Source organism: Hibiscus syriacus, unplaced genomic scaffold, assembly GCF_006381635.1.
Source record: "Hibiscus syriacus cultivar Baekdansim isolate YM2019G1 unplaced genomic scaffold, ASM638163v2 tig00110569_pilon, whole genome shotgun sequence".
Classification (NCBI taxonomy): Eukaryota; Viridiplantae; Streptophyta; class Magnoliopsida; order Malvales; family Malvaceae; genus Hibiscus; species Hibiscus syriacus.
The window spans coordinates 1,926,844-1,944,356 of record NW_024062784.1 but is presented as its reverse complement, the minus strand read 5'-3'; the positions used below and the strand labels follow the sequence as shown (position 1 = coordinate 1,944,356).

Here is a 17,513-nt window from a genome sequence, read left to right as displayed (position 1 = left end):
TCTTTATCATTTGTATAAGATATGATTTTTACAAATCCATATCCGATATTTCCCAAATTTGTAAATTATTTTGATCTTTTAGAATTGAAATCGAAATTAAATGACATAAAAATCAAAATTTTCCATTAGATTTGGTTTGATCTTGTAGTTTTAATTTTTTGACATTTTTTTTAAATTAATATCTAAAGAAAGTAAACTTCAAGTTTAAACTCCTAAGCTGGGTCTAGGGGTTACATTAACAGTGATGTAAGTTCGAAACGTTTAGCTTTACATACCCAGTAATGTCTTTGAAAGGCTGAAGCTTTTTGTTTCTTTTTTATACGTAGGTTTTGCCTCAATGGTCCGCCCTTCCAGTCGGAGAGAAGTTCTATCCCTCGGACACTGAGCTTTTAAATCATTTAGCGGCAAAATGCGGCGTTGGAGGCTCGACGGCACATCCGTTTATCGACGATTTTATCCCTACGCTTGAGGAGGATAAGGGAATTTGCTACACGCATCCTGAAAATCTTCCTGGTAAGAGTTAATGCATTCTAGTATATGCCCAAATTTGATTATAATGAGCATTTCATCTTATTTTCTGCAGGTGCAAAGAAGGATGGAAGCAGTATTCAATTCTTTCATCGGACGATCAATGCTTACGGTACCGGTGGACGAAAGCGTCGCAGAATCCGAAGCCAATATAGTATCACCGAGGAGTATCGTTGGCATAAGACCGGAAAGACCAAACCCGTCATAGAGAATGGAGTTCACCAGGGCTGGAAGAAGATCATGGTTCTCTTATAAACGTTCGAAGCGAGTTCGTAAATCCGAAGAGTCAAATTGGGTGATGCACCAGTACCATTTAGGGGCTGAAGAAGAAGAGCATGATGGGGAATATGTGGTTTCTAAAATCACATATCGACATCCAAAACAAACTGAGTGATGGTAGTGTAAGCATTGAAGCGCCGGATGACTCGAGAATTAGGGATGCATGAAGATGACATTGATGAAGACATGTCTCACAATCCAATTTTTTTTTACCTTAGTTAATTTTTCCATACAACAGCGCTGGTCTTATTGACATTCTATAAAATTTTTCACCTTCTTGTCACACAAAACTCCAGTAGCGGCCATTCACTTTAACCATCCCACCTTTATACGGTGTGTAACGTCATCATCTACACCCATCTTTATGTATCATAGACCCTAGGTACTTGTAACAATAGGATTTGATTGACACCCGTCGAGTACGAGTCAAATGTTTACCCATAATTTTAACTGAATAAAAGTATATGCCCTATTATTTTTTATTTAAGATTAAGTTAGATAGAATATTACTAAATTTTGTTTTAGGGCGATTCTCTCGAGTTATTAATTTTTAGTATTGTATACCTTAATTTTGAAGCAAGTCGGCACTAGATAATATATTTCCAGTTTTAGTTTTGGACCAGATTTTTTTTCCTATTTAGTCCAAACTTAATTTCAAGTGGGGCCGGAAAATAACCAAGAAGAGTGGCACGTTTGAATCTAACAAGTGGCAAAGATGGAAATCTTCCTATAAATATTCCACGTGTCAATAACTAAGACTTAACCAAGACAAAAAGTAGAAAAATCAAAATTATCCATCGATTAACTTTTAATTCATTAATTAATTAATTAAATTTCATAAAATATTACTCTTATTTATTATTAATTTTCCTTATAATATTTTTCAATTTAACAAAGAGGCCCCCCATCAGCGTGTATTCTCTATTATACTAATTATTACAGAGTAACAGTATTTAATTCAAACATCATTTGAGAAAAAAAGAAAATAAATAACTTCTGATCAAATTAATTGGTCGATTGAAGTGAAAAATCTAAGCTTCAACTTGGAAGTAATCTGGCAAAACAGACGACATTCTATTTCCGACGAAGATAGGAAACAGGAAACGATGTCGTCTCCGGACATTGCTTCAATCTTGGAAAACTCGAGGGAACTCGATCGGTTGAGGAAAGATCAAGAGGATGTGCTCGCCGAAATCAACAAGCTTCACAAGAAGCTTCAAGCTAGTAAAATTCTCAACCTTTTTCTGGTTTAGCTTCAGATTTCATGATCTGGGTTGATTTTTTTGGTCACTGTGATTATTGGGTTTGTTTTAGATTATTGAAATACGGTCATTATAACTTTCTGGGTTTTGTATTGTTCCATTCGAACAATTGATTCTTGAGTTGGGTTTGGTTTAAAAGAGCTTAAATTTTGTTGATGATGGAATGTATTGGATGAGTAAGCTAACTTTTTTGCATATTATTGCTAATTGCTTAATTTATGAATATTCTTTTCGTTTTTAGGAGAAAAGGAGAATAGAGATAATCAAATAGCAAAAGATAGGACAATTTACATTGGCTTGCTTTAAAACTTGGTTGCATTTGTTTTTTAGGTAAAGAAGCTAAGTTCTTGTGAATTGGTTTACTAGGTTTTATGATCAAAATTGTGGTATAATATTAAGTGTGGTATATGTGACATGTAAGTTTGGTGTTAAGGATTTGCCTCTAGGATAATAAAACAAACTATTTAGCTATAAAAATGGCTGCCTATGTGGCCGAGTTTTCATGGAGAGTCGAAGTTATGTGATTTTCCGGTGTTATTCGTTAGATGCTTGGAATTCCATGTAGAGAGTGGTTAAACTTGCTTGTAGATTAATGGTCAAAGCTTCATGTATAATTACCTTTTAAATAGTGAACCACATAATACTCGTATCATAACTTTGCTCCTATATTCTTTTTCTCCGAAATGTTTTGATTGATTTAATTGAGAATGATTGCACAAAAGATGTCAGAAATCAGAATATTCTACAAATTAACAACAAACTGTGTGTATTGGAACACTAAAAGTAGTGTTGTTAATTTGATATGGTATAAGCTCGATTAAAAGTTTCTTAGATGCACGTAGTTGACAATCAGGAGTATAGAAGTAGCATGGGAGGAATTTTTAGATCCATCATTTCCTATCATTTAAACATTAACAGAAACTACGGGATGCGTTTGGATGAAGAATTTTTGTGGCTCTTGAATAATGACTTGAGGTTTAGAGATTTCAACAAATAATCAATTTCTGGATTGTTGTCTTGCATAGAGCAACTTATTACAGCTTTAATGAGTAGAAAGTTTACTTAGAAATCTTGGATCAAATGATTAAATTGTATTCTTTAAGATTCGAGAATCATTTCTCTCTCTTCTTTTACTTTATTTGTCCTTATTCCTGTTTAATTATTACTGTCAGTGATAGTTTATGCTAATCCTGAACTTTTGTATATAAATGCAGCTCCTGAGGTAGTTGAGAAACCTGGCGATTCTTCATTGTCGAAGCTGAAAACTTTATATATTCAAGCTAGAGATCTTTCAGAAAAAGAAGTAACGTATGCTCACTATCTCTAACAAAGTCTTGTTCAATTTGCTTAGTCCTTTCTCTTTCTCTCCCCCCATTTTCTAGTAAATCCGCGGCTTGTATTTTCGAGTGTAGGAATCAACTTTCTGGCTAGATTTCGTATTTCCAAGTACCGTTTCCATTGTTTTGACCAACCCCTTTTTTGGAATTGATACAGGATTTCCGGCTTGTTAGTAAGTCAACTTGATGCTTTCTTGCCATCTGGACCTCCGGGACAACAACGAAGAAAGATCGGTGTGTGCTACCAACTATGTCTAGCTTGGACGTTTCAGTTGATTTAAATCCCTTTGCATGATAATATTTAGGCTCCGGTTGATAATGTCTAGCTTTGCATTATATTTATACCTCGTTTTCATTTTATTGCTGCATTTCACTTTTTATCGAGAAAAGTAAAGGAAAGCAAGAAGCAAATAGAAAAAGTATCAACCAAACTAAGCCCTACGAATCTTAAAAATCCATTATTATAAAGTTAAAAGCTAAGGTTATATCTGGACACCATGGCACTTTTCTTTAACTGTGGAAGGGTTAGCAGCAGCCTGCGGTTATATAGTAATGAAGAAGATTTTCTACCTTATACCTCTCTTTCCCTTTCTAATAGTACAGTAGGTGAGTCATTTACTGAAACATATAGTTGCTTGGCCGATGACAGAAAAGTTGTTGAAGTGATATGACCCCAGGTTCCGAATTTATATTGTTATAGTTGCAATTCTTAAGTTTTATGCTCTCTCTGTTTTTCTGAAGCTCGAACATTGAATGTATGAGATGTACCGAAAAGGAAAATTCATTTCTTTGTGTAGATTTCGGATACTAGTATAAGAGTATTGGAACTGCCCTTTTTGTGTAGCTGTGCCTGACATTAAACAAATTGCAGATGGTAATGATCAAAAAAGGAAAAGAGTGAAATCTGATTTGGATATTTCCCGCCTCTCTCCTTCTATGCGGAGTCATATCGAAGCTTGTGTTAGCCTCAAAGATGAGCAGGTAAGTTTTTAGACTCATGTAGCAAACATGAAAACCAGATTCCATTAGTTTGTTGTAATCAGTCGTTGATATTTTGTTCGTAGACCAAATTTTTTTGTGCTCTTATGCCCAGGTTGCTGCAAGAGTCACCTCGGATGCTGAGAAGGACGAGTGGTTCGTTGTGAAAGTGATAAATTTTGACGAGAAAACAAAGGAGTAAGTACGGTTCGTGTAAGACATTAAATTTGGCTTGTGCTGATTCCATTCGGAATATTCTTTGTTCTTGGTTAAAGTTGCATCTCCATATGCAGATTTGAAGTTCTCGACGAGGAGCCAGGTGATGATGAAGAGGGCGGTGGCCAAAGGTAAGCTTTTATGCTTTATGTTTTAGTGTTTCGATAGATTCAGACCAGAATTCGAATCAGTTTAAGTATTTATACCACTAGATTGGGAGAGAACATAGATTTTGAAAGCACCTAAAAATACAAATTTTTGTTTTTGTTACTGCAACTTCAGGAAGTACAAGCTGCCTGCATCTTGCATTATACCGTTCCCCAAGCGGAACGATCCGTCTAGTACTCAAGAATTCCCTGCTGGAAGACAAGTTCTGGCTGTTTATCCTGGAACAACTGCACTCTATAAGGCGACTGTCATCAGTACTCCTCGAAAGGTAATGATTCCAGTCATCTCCATACTAATTCCGGCCAGTTGCTGCTGTTTCTATTTTACTTATATGTTGAACTGACCACTCATTTCTTGCATATATCCATGGGGGGACACCAACCATTTATATTTTTCCAGAGGAAATCGGACGAGTAAGTAACATCCTCGATTCTTGACCATCTGTTTGTTGATTACTGTTATTATTAGTTGATTAACTGTTGCTTTTTTCCCAGGTATATACTGGAATTCGACGATGACGAGGAAGATGGAGCATTGCCTCAGCGGACAGTACCGTTTCACAAGGTGGTTCCGTTGCCGGAAGGACATCGGCAATGAGATGTAATTTATATAAATTTGTATAATATAGAGCTGTAGCTGGCGTTTAAACCTGTGAATCTGACCTAATTTTCACGTGCCTTGTGTTATTTGATTAGTAGTGAAAGATTGCCACTGATAACTCTATTGCTACTTCAGTTCTTCATTACTTGTAAATGGCTGCCATTGGACTCGGTATTCGACTCAGTCGTTTGTTGATCCCGTTCCCGCTCAACTTTGTCAATAATATTCTAAAGGGTAAAATACTTTTAAAACACTTAACTTTGTCTGTATTTCTGTTTTGGTCACTCAACTTTAAAAAATTTCAATTTCATCATTCAACTTTCAAAATTGATATTTTGGTCACCTAGGTGTTAAATCAAAAACGGTGGTGGCATGACATGGGAAACGAAATGAAAAAAGGATTTAAGTGGACATTGTGGTATTCAAAATTGATATTTTGGTCACCTAGGTGTTAAAAGAAAAACGGTGATGGCATGACATGGGAAACTAAAAAATTTATTTTGAAAGTTGAGCGATGAAATTAAAACTTTTCAAGGTCGAGTAACCAAAACAAATACACAAGATGAGAGAAAGATCTAACACCTTCATCTCCACCTTTCTTCCTTCCCTTCCCTATAAAAACAAAGAAAAGATCTTGGTACCAATCCCACGTCTATTTAATCACCAGCTGCGATTCTCCGTTCAAACCAGAAATAATGAACCACTAAAGATCAACATAACCCTCTGTTTCATCAATAAATTGTATAATTTTCAACACATATATGATACACCAAAAAATAATTAAAATACTAAATAAAATAAGATGTAATGTGGGAAACTAGCATGGAGTAATATTGTGAAAGTGATATTATCTGATGTTGCTTAAATTTTACAGCTTGATCGGAGAGCAGTGATTATACCAGGTGGTCTTTATGCTGCATTATGGGGCAAAGCAAAAGAAGCAGAAGAAGTGAGAGATGAAGAGCGCTGTGGCTTAAGCCCCTTAGGACCCTCGTCTAGTGATCAGATTCCTTTGCTGCAAAGCATAATTGGACAATAAGTTAAGGCTAAACACCTCAATTTATTTTATTCGAAGTATACGCACATGGTTAAACTTGTGTTCCATTTTTTAAGTTTTTTTAAATATTTTAAATATTTTTATATATCCACGAAATCTTGATGTACAAGTACAACAGCTTAATTTAATGTTAGGGAATAGTAGAAAATAAGCGTTACCGGTTTTGTTATTTTTTTCTACCCGTTCTATTATTGTTTGGCACTTTACCGGAAATATTAAAAAACATTAAAGTTTTAGGTAGAAATAATAATGTTTTAGGTAATTTTTTACCAGTTTTGTTATTTAAATAATAACAAAACCGGTAATGTCTTTTTTTAGTTGTATATTAAAAGTGTCGCACTGTAGAACTTTCCTCTCAGAGAAATGATCACGTTAGACTCTAAACTGGAACGAACCGCTACCGGCTTAAATAGTCACATAATTAAACGTTAAGTACCAAACTGGAACGAAATAAACGTTAGACACTAAACTTAAACAATGGACATAGGTTAGACACCTTTTGTATATTTAAGCTTTTTTTATTACCCTCAACGAATAATTTGTTAAGCGTAAAATACACAAACAATATAACTATCTCCTATGTTTTCTTTTTGTTATAATTATAATTACAAGCGCTATGTTTCACTTCATCCATAATTTATCAGTATAAATAAATGTTAGGGTAAGTTACACATTTAGTACTTAAACTATCATTTTTAGTCCTTTTTAATACGTAAATTTTTAATTTTTTCGGAATCATACCTAACGTTTGGTTTTTATTTCATTTTAGTATATTACGTTAAAAATTTAAAGTGTATAGTACCTAAACTATCAGTATTGGTCCATTTTAGTACCTAGATTTTTTTCCAACTTAACGTTAAATTTTGAACGGATACTAAAATGAAACAAAAACTAAACTTTGAGTATATTTTTGAAAAAAATTGAAAGTTTAGGTACTAAAACAAATCAAAACTGATAGTTTAAATACCAAACACCCCCTAGATGTTAACAGTTTCTGTAATTATTATAACCAAATAAAATGATTTCCTCTAAAAATATATATAATATATAACTAAAAACCATGAAAATCGTTAAATTCTCCTAATCAGTTATAACCATTCCCTATATAAACCCACTGACTTTGCGTTGTATTCAAATCATTCATCAGTTTTGCAGTGTTTTTTTCTCGAGAGAAATAGTACTGCATTTCTTTTCGAATCATATAGATAAGCAAACGTATAAATCCACATACCCTTTCTTCTCAAATTCAACCAACAAACAAAAGCAAAAGATGACTCGCCAAATTATTATTGCCGTCGCCCTTGTTTTCTTGGCCGTCGTTGGGGCCTATGCGGCCCATACTAAGCCATCCCCTAAGGGGGAATCATCGGCGTCCCCCTCCTCCTCCCCCACCTCATCTCCCTCCTCGGGCAGCGCCGGCTCCACCGGCCACCATAGAGGCCATGCTCCTCCTTCACTAGACGCTCCCGCACCGGCACCATCGGATTCTAATTCTCTCAAAGCCTCCGGCGTCATTGGGGTTGCCACCGGTGTTGCCGGACTCTTCTTTTTCATTTAAGCTTTAATATCACACGTGCATGTATGCATGGAACATGCATGGACGTACTGATCATATAGTCACGTACGATTTATATATGATTTAAATGTATTAATTCGTGAAAAGCTGAAATTAATATAATGTATGAAAAGTCTTGAATAGTAAATAATATATAACAAGACTTTGGTGACTATTGTTTAATTCAACTCTCCCTTATTTTCAGTTATACGTATAATAAAGATTGATGGTAAAGAACTGGAATATAAATTATATTGAACATGAGTTTAATTTAAAGTTATTTTTTAATTATTTTAATTAGAAATAATAAATATATGAAAAGATAGTATCCACGCGGACGTGTCGAAGATACGTATTACCACGACACGACACGACATGACCCGACCCGACCCGAGACGGGACGGTGGTGCGCGAGAGTCCCCCTTGTTCTCTTCCACTCAACAAGAAAGTGAGAAATCTAAGTCTTAAATACCCAATCCCAATAGTGGTTCCAATACTATGTGGGATTGAACATTGCCAACACTTGGGAATCTTTTACACTATCGCAACACATTCTTTATTGTTTCAAACTAAGATATTACAAATGGCTTGGGAATCTTTTACACTATCGCAACACATTCTTTATTGTTTCAAATTCCACGTGAATTTGGAATAGTTAAAATGTAAACTTATTTTGGATTTTTCACTATCGCAACACTTTTTCACTATTGCAATAACACATTTTTCAAACTCTCGCAACACATTTTAACTATCGCAACACATTTTTTACAATCGCGTTGCGAATCTGGATATTCGCGTTGCGAATTTGAAAACTGAGTTGAAAAATTAGAGTTCATGTTGCGATTTTGTTGGTCATTTTGGCAAATCCAAAAAAAGTTGGTTAAATCGTATATTATAAGGCATTTTCGATCACTGGGGTTATTTTCTCTAATTTAAATAACTAATAGTTCTTATAAAAATAAATAAATCTTTAAATTTTCTGAAGAAAACAATTAAACGCTTGACTTCTTAAATGAATCAATTAAATTCATTTGCCATGTAATTATTCATCAAAAAGGCAAAAATTATCATAGATTATCAACATCAATAATGTGGTTACTACATTAATATCATGAATTATGACGTTGATATCGTAACAAGCAACAATAATTTTTATATATTAAAGGACCACATTAAATTTTTTCTTAACTTAAGGATCACATTGAGTGAAAAATAAGTTTACGAATTACATTTAAATTTTGTCTAAAAAATTGAGGGCCTCAATAACCATTAAAATTAATTTAATAAATTTTATTCTAGTTTATAAAAAAATATTTTCTTTTAATTCTCTATATGCTTTCACTTTTATAAATCAATTTCTAAAAAATTAAATTATTTTTATAATTAATATTCAATTAAACATATGACATCAAATAGAATAATCATTTAAGTATTATATGGTCATTATGATAGGGTCTCTAACCATGTTAGTAAAAGGTAACGTTCAACGCTAATGAAGGGCTTGATTGAATATATTTTTGGCTATAAGGAGTTAATTGGTAGCAACATTTTCATGAGGACTTAATTATTCTTCAACATTTGAATGAGGACTTTTATACAATTAAGCCTATTTGTTTTCAATATTATAAAACCCGAACGCTTTGATTTGACACCTAGAGGGGGCGGAAAAGGCAGAGAGTGAACGTATCCCCAAAGGAGGACCAAATACAGAAAGAAATGTCTTCGTCATTGGGTATTTCATTTCCCACCTCTGATTTTCTCTCCCTCCAATCAACCGGGAAAAATCAGCAAACAAGATGGCATCTTGGAATTCATTTCCGCTGGAAATCACATATGAAACTTTAGGTTGGCTTGCGTTTTTTTCGTGGTCCATTGGTTTCTATCCTCAAGTCATCTTAAATTTCCGAAGAAAAAGGTACCTTGAAATACCAGAATTCTAGTTTCGATATTTTTTTTACTCTGATCTTACTGTTTCCAATTTTTCCTTTTGTTTGTTCCAACTCTCAGCGTTATTGGGTTGAACTTCGATTTCGTGCTGCTAAATTTGACAAAGCACTCCTCTTATATGATCTACAACGTTTGTCTCTACTTTAGCCCAGTTATTCAGCAGCAATACTTTGACAAATATGGCTCTGGACAGGTTCTTTTTTAGTATTCCCTTTTCTATGTTGGGTTTTCATTATTTCTGATTCCTTTTTATGTTTTATACGGTGAATTAGTTGAATTTGTATAGCCAACTTTCAAAATTGTTGATAACATAAATCCATTCTCTTAGTTAATTTATGTTTGAGATGTTAGCTTAGTGTTATCAAGGCCAAGAATTATGATGAATTGAAACCACTTGTTAATGAGAATTTTTTCCCAATTTTCTTTTGTTTTGTTGACTTTATGGTTGATGCAGATGATCCCCGTAGCTGCTAATGATGTTTCGTTTTCTATACATGCTGTTTTGTTGACAGCTATTACACTGTTTCAAATTGTGATTTATGAGGTTAGTTTCACTAGCTTTTTCGTTGCTATGATGAGTACATTCCTAGTGTTTGTAAGTTGAAAAATCGATGTTTCATTGATGGATCGGTTTTGTGCAGCGTGGGACGCAAAAGGTTTCTAAGATTTCTATAGGAATTGTCTCTGTTGTGTGGTTAACCGCCGCCATTTGTTTCTTTGTAGCATTGCCTAGCCATTCATGGCTTTGGTTAATCTCCATTTTTAAGTAAGTTCCTTTTTTTTCGTTTTAAATCCTTCGTATCCATGTGAGGAACCGAAGTAGATAACATCTTGGTTTCGTCTTTGTCGATGATCAAATATATTCCTCAGGTTAGATGTTATCCTGTTTCATATGTTTCAAACCATTGTTAGAATTGCTGCAATTAGATTGCTGCATCATGGTTTTGATTATGGGAAAAAGTCCATTGGAACATAAGGCAGTGTATTTTCTAGAGCTGTTAAATTTCAGTTCTTATCGAGGAAAACGAGAAAATAAAGAACGAACAAGAATGATCTCGAAAAAGGGAAGCTGCTTTGTTTCCTCGAATCACACGAGGGTACATTGTTGTTTCCCATAATTTAACGAGACTGTTCTATCAATCAACATCACTGTGTAGTGTCCTTGGTCTTATAACACAGGAAGATTCTTGGTAATTGTCTTTAATTCATATACGAACTGAAGGACCTTGCTTGATCTTGCTGCTTACAGAGTTTGTGGCTTAATTTCAGGCATTCATGAACTTTGCACGAAAGAGTACAGAATGCTTGAGCATTGGAAACATTTTGCTCGATTTTACCGGCGGATTGGCAAATTATGCTCAGATGGCCATACAGTCTATAGATCAAAGAATGATTCGCCTTTACCAATTAATCCTATGGTCCAAAATTCTGCTTCATATAATAATAAGTTGATCGTGAGATTAAACTTTTTATTCAGATTCTTGGGTGAACTTCTACGGAAATATCGGGAAGACATTGATTTCTCTGGTATGTTATATATTCTCCACCATCCTGATTTGCTTTTATTATATGTTACTCCAATGCTGCATTGCTCTGCTCTCTTGATGCCTTTGCCAGTTAATACGTAATAAAGATGAACTCTGCTTGCAACATGGATCCATTGCTTCGAAGTTCGTCCCTAGACTCTTCGATGTTCTTTACCACAATTAACAATGGTGCAACTCTTTTTGCAGATATCCATAATCTTTGACATTATTTTCATGTGTCAACATTATGTGTTATATCCGGCTAGGAAAGCAACGGTTCCTTCTAAACTCGAACGAGAGGGCACGGAGCTGCTTGTCAAGTCCATTGACGAATCCGTGTCCGAAAATGTGTGAGGCTTTAGCAACTCGCCCAGCATTGAACATTGTATTCTACATGCAGGGAAAACAATTACACTATCATATGTAAAATTCATATCATTCTTGTTTTTCTTTTACCCTGTTGCACATAGAAAGGCCACACATCTTAGTCACTGTGAAACAAACAGATTGTGCAACTTATCAGAACATGTATCCTGAATCAATTTGCTGTATTGATTTCGTAGCACTCTTCATTGCTTTGAGATGATGAGTCAAAGTTAGCTCAAATGCATGAATTTATATTAGATTAACACTCTTGAAACTAGGCTATCAAAAACCCTAATTCTGGGATTTCCTTATTTTCTTAGATGAATTGTTTAACAAAGAAAGAACCCCTGAAAGAATGAAACAAGCTTATTGAATGGTGTAAATTAGAATTTTTCTCGTTTGGGTTCATTGGTTTTTAAGAATCATATAGCATTTTAGAGTGTTTTTTCTGTTTAAAGGATTATATAGCATTTCAGTGTTGTTTAATAAATATAGGTATTAAATTTTAAAATAATACAAGGACCTTCAAGTATATTTAAACTTTTTTCTTTAATCTAAAGAAAACAATAATTATTTTTTACATTATATAATTTAGAGGTTAATTAAACAAAAAATCATATTATATTCAAATGATTATGAATTTTTAAATGTAGAATAAAAATTAAAATTATTTAATTATTATCGACTAAAATCAAAGTTTAAGGCTTAAATTTTTCACCATTTGCACAGAAGTGAAAGGATAAGATTCTAACTGGTCAACATTCAACGGCTAAAGTAGGAAAAAGTCGTTGACTTTTCTACTTTGATTATGAATGTTTAAATGTAGAATAAAAATTAAAAGTATTTAATTATTACCTACCTCCTTGGCTAGCAAGGAAAATGACCAGACAAAACTCCTTGCTTCCCAAGCATATATAATTGTCCCATTTCTATGCCTCTATAAAGACAACAATGAAGAGGGACTCATCATTCAATTCCCAGCCTACATTTTTCAGGCCAAAAATGAAGAGGGAGGCTCGCCAACATGGTATGGTTCGGACTTACCCGATCCATCCATCTCCACGGAATCCGAAACCCGAAACACGACATGTTTCAAGTCTCGATTCGGCACCGTTTGCAGGATCATTTTCCGATTTGACATCAAAGGCCAGCAGCCATTCCAAGTTTACTGGAGAATGTGGGAAGTCACACTGGGTCCAGTGTCACATGAATCCGGTTAGTAAGTCCAAGGACAAGACAGAGGGTACTCAAAAGTTTAGGACAAGTAATATGGCCGGTTTTAGATTTTCCGGGCTCTCGGCTAATGGGGTTTTGGATTATTTGGATAGTTTTAATGAAGAATATGAGATCAATGATCATCAAGCAAATGATCATGATGAGGATGACTACAAGGATGGTGATACACATGTTGTGGTGGATGACAACGATGATTATATGGCTAAGTTTTGGTCTCTGCATGACAAACAGAACAACGATGATGATGATCATACGAGTTTTTTGTGAAGTGGGGTTCATGCTAGACATTGAAGAAGATGAAGGGTGGTGTTTAGTGGGAGAAATGTGATTTGTAGACCATCTATCATTACTTGTATGAGCTCTTGTTTGTATTCTTATCAATCTTTTTTTTTTTAAAGAAAAAAAGAAAAAAGAATCCTCAACTCTGTTGGAAGAAAGTTCCATTTTCCATGGGGTGTTTTGCTCACGCTGGCTGAGGGTTGCCTTGACCTTCCACTTACAGAAGCCTGCAGAACATAAAAGAAACCCGAGTTATCATCCACTGCAAGAACATCCGATTCGGAGCATAAAACCGGCAAACCGTTACGGTGCTCGGAGTCCTTAAAGGTGCGAGGCTTCTTTAGATGCTTTAGAATTTGAAGCAATTCTTGAACCATATATTTTCCTGGTAATAGTGTAAGTTAATCTACTGAGTTGTTTTGCATAGTTAAAGTTGATAGACTTATGACTCAATTTCAGAGTCGATCTCTTTCGATGTCTGTTGCAAACTTCTTGGCCAACGGAGTGAAATTATTAAAGGTCTCGAAGAGGCTGTGGCCATCCAAATTTTTGGGAGTAACAAAATTCTAGATTATTTTTAATTTAAACATTAATCAAATAGGATTTTTTTAATTTTTAGATTTAAGTATTTATTAAATTTTTATTTTTTCAATATAAAATAATTTAATTTCTCCTGATGTCTAATTTTTTTACGTGAAAAATAGATTTGCTTTATTTGCATGAATCAATTCACATATACGCTGCAATTATTTCAACTTTATTTTAAAACATAAGTATTCCAGTTACAAACATATTTTGCCCCCCCCCCCCAAAAAAAATAACCAGAGTGTCTGAAACTCAAAGCAAAACCTCCTAAACCAATGGTTCTAAGCAAGTATAACGGTATATAACCAGGCACAGACTTAATACGAAGCAATCACCGTTAAAATACCGGTAAAAGCAAGGCGGGTACGACGTGAAGTTATCTTAGGTAAGATCATCTTCCTCCAGTTCCTTAGCTTTCAGCTTTTCCTTCACCCGCAGTAAAAGGGTTGTCTTCCAAGAATCCTGCAATGTGTATTGTGTAAACAGAAAACACATCATAATTCTCATTTCATACAAGAAACATTTGTGATCGAAATTGACATACCAATGGGGTCATGCTGTCAAATTCCTTGAGAGCATCGGTAAACTTTGTGATATCTTCCTCGTCCATAGCAGAAGCAATGTCCTGTCATGGAAAGCATCAGCTCATTACCATATGAATTTCAAGGGTAAGGCCAGATTCTCAAAATTGCTACCGGTGAATCGTAGGTTAACAAATTTTCTGGTTCAGATGTAAGGCAGTAACCAGATATATCATCAGCCAATGCACATGAAAGGAAAAGATATAACAAATGGCAAAAATGTAACCACTGAATAGGCATCTTTAAGCAACCAAAAATTCTAATCACATCAAATCCTTTAGCAATAGAAAAATAAATTATAAAATATATATATAAAAAATGTTTCCTTGTGATAACTTACAGTTAATAATCTACACTCTCGAGTTCCAGAAAAAGTTTGATCCAGATCCTGAAGAAAGTAAATGTAGATATAAGTTAAACAAAACCAGAGGTAAATATGCTTTTACGATGCCAAAAAGTCAACCTGATATCGCTCTAATGCATTGGTTATCGCAACGACATCTCCTTTGCAGAGTTGACAAATGCCAGCATTAAGGAGATGCCCCTTAACTCCATACTTCAGCAAGTTGTTAGTAACTTCCTGCCGAGCTATATCTTCATAGATCTCAATGGCTTTCTGGTATCTGAAGAAATTCAAAAGTAGAGCTGTAAAAATTTATCAAATTTTACATGGGGAGCTGTATGTATCTGAGCAGACAATCACAAAATCATAGCAAGAACAACATTTATTAGAAGTGAATATGCTTACTGTTCTATCTGAGCAGCAAACTGTGCAATTTTCTGCTTGCACTGATTGGCAGAAGTAGATACTTCTTCACTTTGGAAGAAATCTGCAGCCTTTTCGTAATAATCCATGGCCTGTTCAATGTTTTGTTCAGTCTCGTATAGTTCAGCAATTTCCTGCACATAAAAGAGGCATCCATATCTATCAATAACCGTAAGCAACATCATGATACAAAGTAGTGGATTTTGAGGGAAATCAAAACCAGTACTATGAAAAAACATGAATGCCTACGATGACTCTGATAACTTATATTTTCATTAGATTTTTAGGTATTAAATCTAGTTTTAGAAATATTTTCTCTTCAATATTTATTTATTTTCTTCCTGGTTATAGTTGAAATTTATTTCAATTATTTTATAGAGTTTAATATGAATTCAGACTAATAGATGACTTTTTTTCGTCCCAAAGGATCCTAATGGGTTGGAGCGCCATTAGAGAGCACACGAAAACAGCCAGTTTTCAGCCCCAACGGAAGTGACTGCCTGCTCCAACGGGGACATAAAAAATCCTATTTTTTCCAATTTCGAGGTTTAAAAGGATTTCTTTGAAAATACAGGAAAAACTCACTTTGACGTAAGAAAGTACCCAAGATTCAACAGATTTTCAATTAGAATATACCTGTGTCAGACACATATCTATATCTCGACCCACACTAACAAGGATAAAAATTCAACCAAAACAAAAGAAAATGAAAAGCTATAAAATTATGTTTGCATATGAATCAGAAACAATACCTTAATACCTTGCAGCCATACTGAGCCTTCCAATATCACAAAACATGTTCACTGCCTGCTGCAAGCACGATATAGCCTCTGTATACAAACACAATTTAGTAACGGGCAGCGATTTTCACCAAGTGAAACTATGCAGAAATCACTTACCCTTTGGCGAAGTTTTCTTATAGCAATGAGCAGCACTAACATACGCTTGAGCAGCTTCATGCTGGCTTTCCAACTACAGATGGGGGGACGCAAATAAAAGGGTCAAATTCAATCTTACAAAACAGTTAATTACTATGAATTAAATGCTATTTTGCTCAAGTTCTTACTTTTAAATGACAATTTGCTAACTTTACATAAATGGATCCAGCTCTGTCCCCTTGAGAAAAGAAAATATATAGAGTAAACTTAACAGCTTTGTTTTACAAAATAAATTTCATCACATTACAAGTATCCATTGAATTATAAAGTAATTAATCCATACTCAGATTTTAAAAGAACCTTGAATTTAAAAATCTCTAACAGAATCAGAACAAAACAACTACTTTAATTCTTGACACAATCGGGGAATAAAAATAACAATTAAATGTTGGGAATAACAACAATAATAAAAATATTTGATCGCGCTAAATAATTTTTCCTCTAATGTGAATCGCCCCGATAGAAACATTAATCATATAATTCAGATTAAGATTTCTGCCTCGCAAAACTTAATCAGAAGATCTCGAATTTTCATTTTTATCACAATCCAACAATTCTCGAGAAACAAACAGAACACAATATTTAAAAGATCAACGATCAAGGGAAAAGGGGGAAAAATACATGATTTGGCGAGCTTGAAGAAATTGGCAGCTTTTTCAAAGAGATCGGCGGCATCTTCATATTTGGAGCCAAAAAAGTTCCAGCTGTTTAGCTTGTTCTCTGCGTTTTTCTCGAATTCTTCTCCTTTGGCTGATTGATCTCCCATTTCCCCCCTTCTTTCTCTCTTTGTTTTGATCAAAAATGAATTTAAAAAAAATAAAAACATATAAGAATTTAGGAGCCTTATGATTTATTGAAAATAAGAAGACAGATATATGTGAAAATTGACTGTTCTCGCTCTTTTCTTGAATGGATTTTCTACCTCTGATGTAGTTGAAAAATTTAATTTAACCATTATATCCATAAATCTAATGTTAAACAAATGTTTAATAATAATAATAAATTTAAAATGAAAATGAAAATGAAAATTTATTATCTAAACATAAACCCTGCTTTTTAACTTATTTAAATCATGTCTTCATATAAATTTTATATAATTTACATATTAATTAATAACTTATAAAAATAGTTATTCAAGGATTGAATCTATAATTGTAGTTGATCCAAGAGACTTTCTGTCATGTATTTTAGTACTATAACTTTTTAAAGTTACAAGAGAGCCATTTAACTAAAATATTATCATAATATCATTGATCATTAAATAGTGTCACAATTTTTAAGAAAAAAAGGGATTTAGAAAAAAAAAGAT

The 17,513-nt window shown here is 34.1% G+C and overlaps 4 protein-coding genes and 2 pseudogenes across 4 annotated transcripts; 5 read left to right on the top strand and 1 right to left on the bottom strand.

Moving 5' to 3' along the window:
• Positions 1 to 21: 21 nt before the first annotated feature.
• Positions 22 to 922, top strand: LOC120132689 (annotated as a pseudogene).
• An 842-nt stretch (positions 923 to 1,764) lies between these two features.
• On the top strand, positions 1,765 to 5,551 carry LOC120132452 (SAGA-associated factor 29 homolog A-like). The gene is made up of 9 exons (XM_039149205.1): positions 1,765 to 2,031; positions 3,284 to 3,377; positions 3,564 to 3,640; positions 4,278 to 4,387; positions 4,500 to 4,582; positions 4,678 to 4,731; positions 4,883 to 5,036; positions 5,168 to 5,181; positions 5,263 to 5,551. The coding sequence occupies exons 1-9, from the start codon at positions 1,914 to 1,916 to the stop codon at positions 5,363 to 5,365; spliced, it is 807 nt and encodes a 268-aa protein (XP_039005136.1). The 5' UTR covers positions 1,765 to 1,913; the 3' UTR covers positions 5,366 to 5,551.
• Positions 5,552 to 7,695: 2,144 nt separating this feature from the next.
• Positions 7,696 to 7,983, top strand: LOC120132688 (anther-specific protein BCP1-like). The gene has a single exon (XM_039149393.1). The coding sequence runs from the start codon at positions 7,696 to 7,698 to the stop codon at positions 7,981 to 7,983; it is 288 nt and encodes a 95-aa protein (XP_039005324.1).
• Positions 7,984 to 9,649: 1,666 nt separating this feature from the next.
• On the top strand, positions 9,650 to 11,987 carry LOC120132456 (annotated as a pseudogene).
• Positions 11,988 to 12,786: 799 nt separating this feature from the next.
• LOC120132454 lies at positions 12,787 to 13,391 on the top strand. Its single transcript, XM_039149207.1, has one exon. It carries the CDS (start codon positions 12,822 to 12,824, stop codon positions 13,320 to 13,322), a length of 501 nt encoding a protein of 166 aa, XP_039005138.1. The 5' UTR covers positions 12,787 to 12,821; the 3' UTR covers positions 13,323 to 13,391.
• Positions 13,392 to 14,090: 699 nt separating this feature from the next.
• On the bottom strand, positions 14,091 to 17,066 carry LOC120132455 (alpha-soluble NSF attachment protein 2-like). Its single transcript, XM_039149208.1, has 9 exons — positions 16,826 to 17,066; positions 16,333 to 16,382; positions 16,166 to 16,238; positions 16,027 to 16,096; positions 15,249 to 15,425; positions 14,964 to 15,123; positions 14,841 to 14,888; positions 14,464 to 14,544; positions 14,091 to 14,381 (listed from the first exon to the last, which is right to left on the bottom strand). Exons 1-9 carry the CDS (start codon positions 17,028 to 17,030, stop codon positions 14,301 to 14,303), a joined length of 945 nt encoding a protein of 314 aa, XP_039005139.1. The 5' UTR covers positions 17,031 to 17,066; the 3' UTR covers positions 14,091 to 14,300.
• Between the last annotated feature and the right edge of the window lie 447 nt (positions 17,067 to 17,513).

Excerpts from the sequence above, each read along its gene's own strand:
- LOC120132455 (XM_039149208.1), bottom strand. The coding sequence starts at position 17,030 with ATGTTTTTATTTTTTTTAAATTCATTTTTGATCAAAACAAAGAGAGAA. Across the intron at positions 16,383-16,825 it reads CTTCAAGCTCGCCAAATCAT|GGGACAGAGCTGGATCCATT; the intron begins GTATTTTTCCCC and ends TCTTTTCTCAAG. Across the intron at positions 15,124-15,248 it reads TTTGCTGCTCAGATAGAACA|ATACCAGAAAGCCATTGAGA; the intron begins GTAAGCATATTC and ends GAATTTCTTCAG.
- LOC120132688 (XM_039149393.1), top strand. The coding sequence starts at position 7,696 with ATGACTCGCCAAATTATTATTGCCGTCGCCCTTGTTTTCTTGGCCGTC.
- LOC120132452 (XM_039149205.1), top strand. The coding sequence starts at position 1,914 with ATGTCGTCTCCGGACATTGCTTCAATCTTGGAAAACTCGAGGGAACTC. Across the intron at positions 4,388-4,499 it reads TTAGCCTCAAAGATGAGCAG|GTTGCTGCAAGAGTCACCTC; the intron begins GTAAGTTTTTAG and ends TCTTATGCCCAG. Across the intron at positions 4,583-4,677 it reads TTTGACGAGAAAACAAAGGA|ATTTGAAGTTCTCGACGAGG; the intron begins GTAAGTACGGTT and ends CTCCATATGCAG.
- LOC120132454 (XM_039149207.1), top strand. The coding sequence starts at position 12,822 with ATGAAGAGGGAGGCTCGCCAACATGGTATGGTTCGGACTTACCCGATC.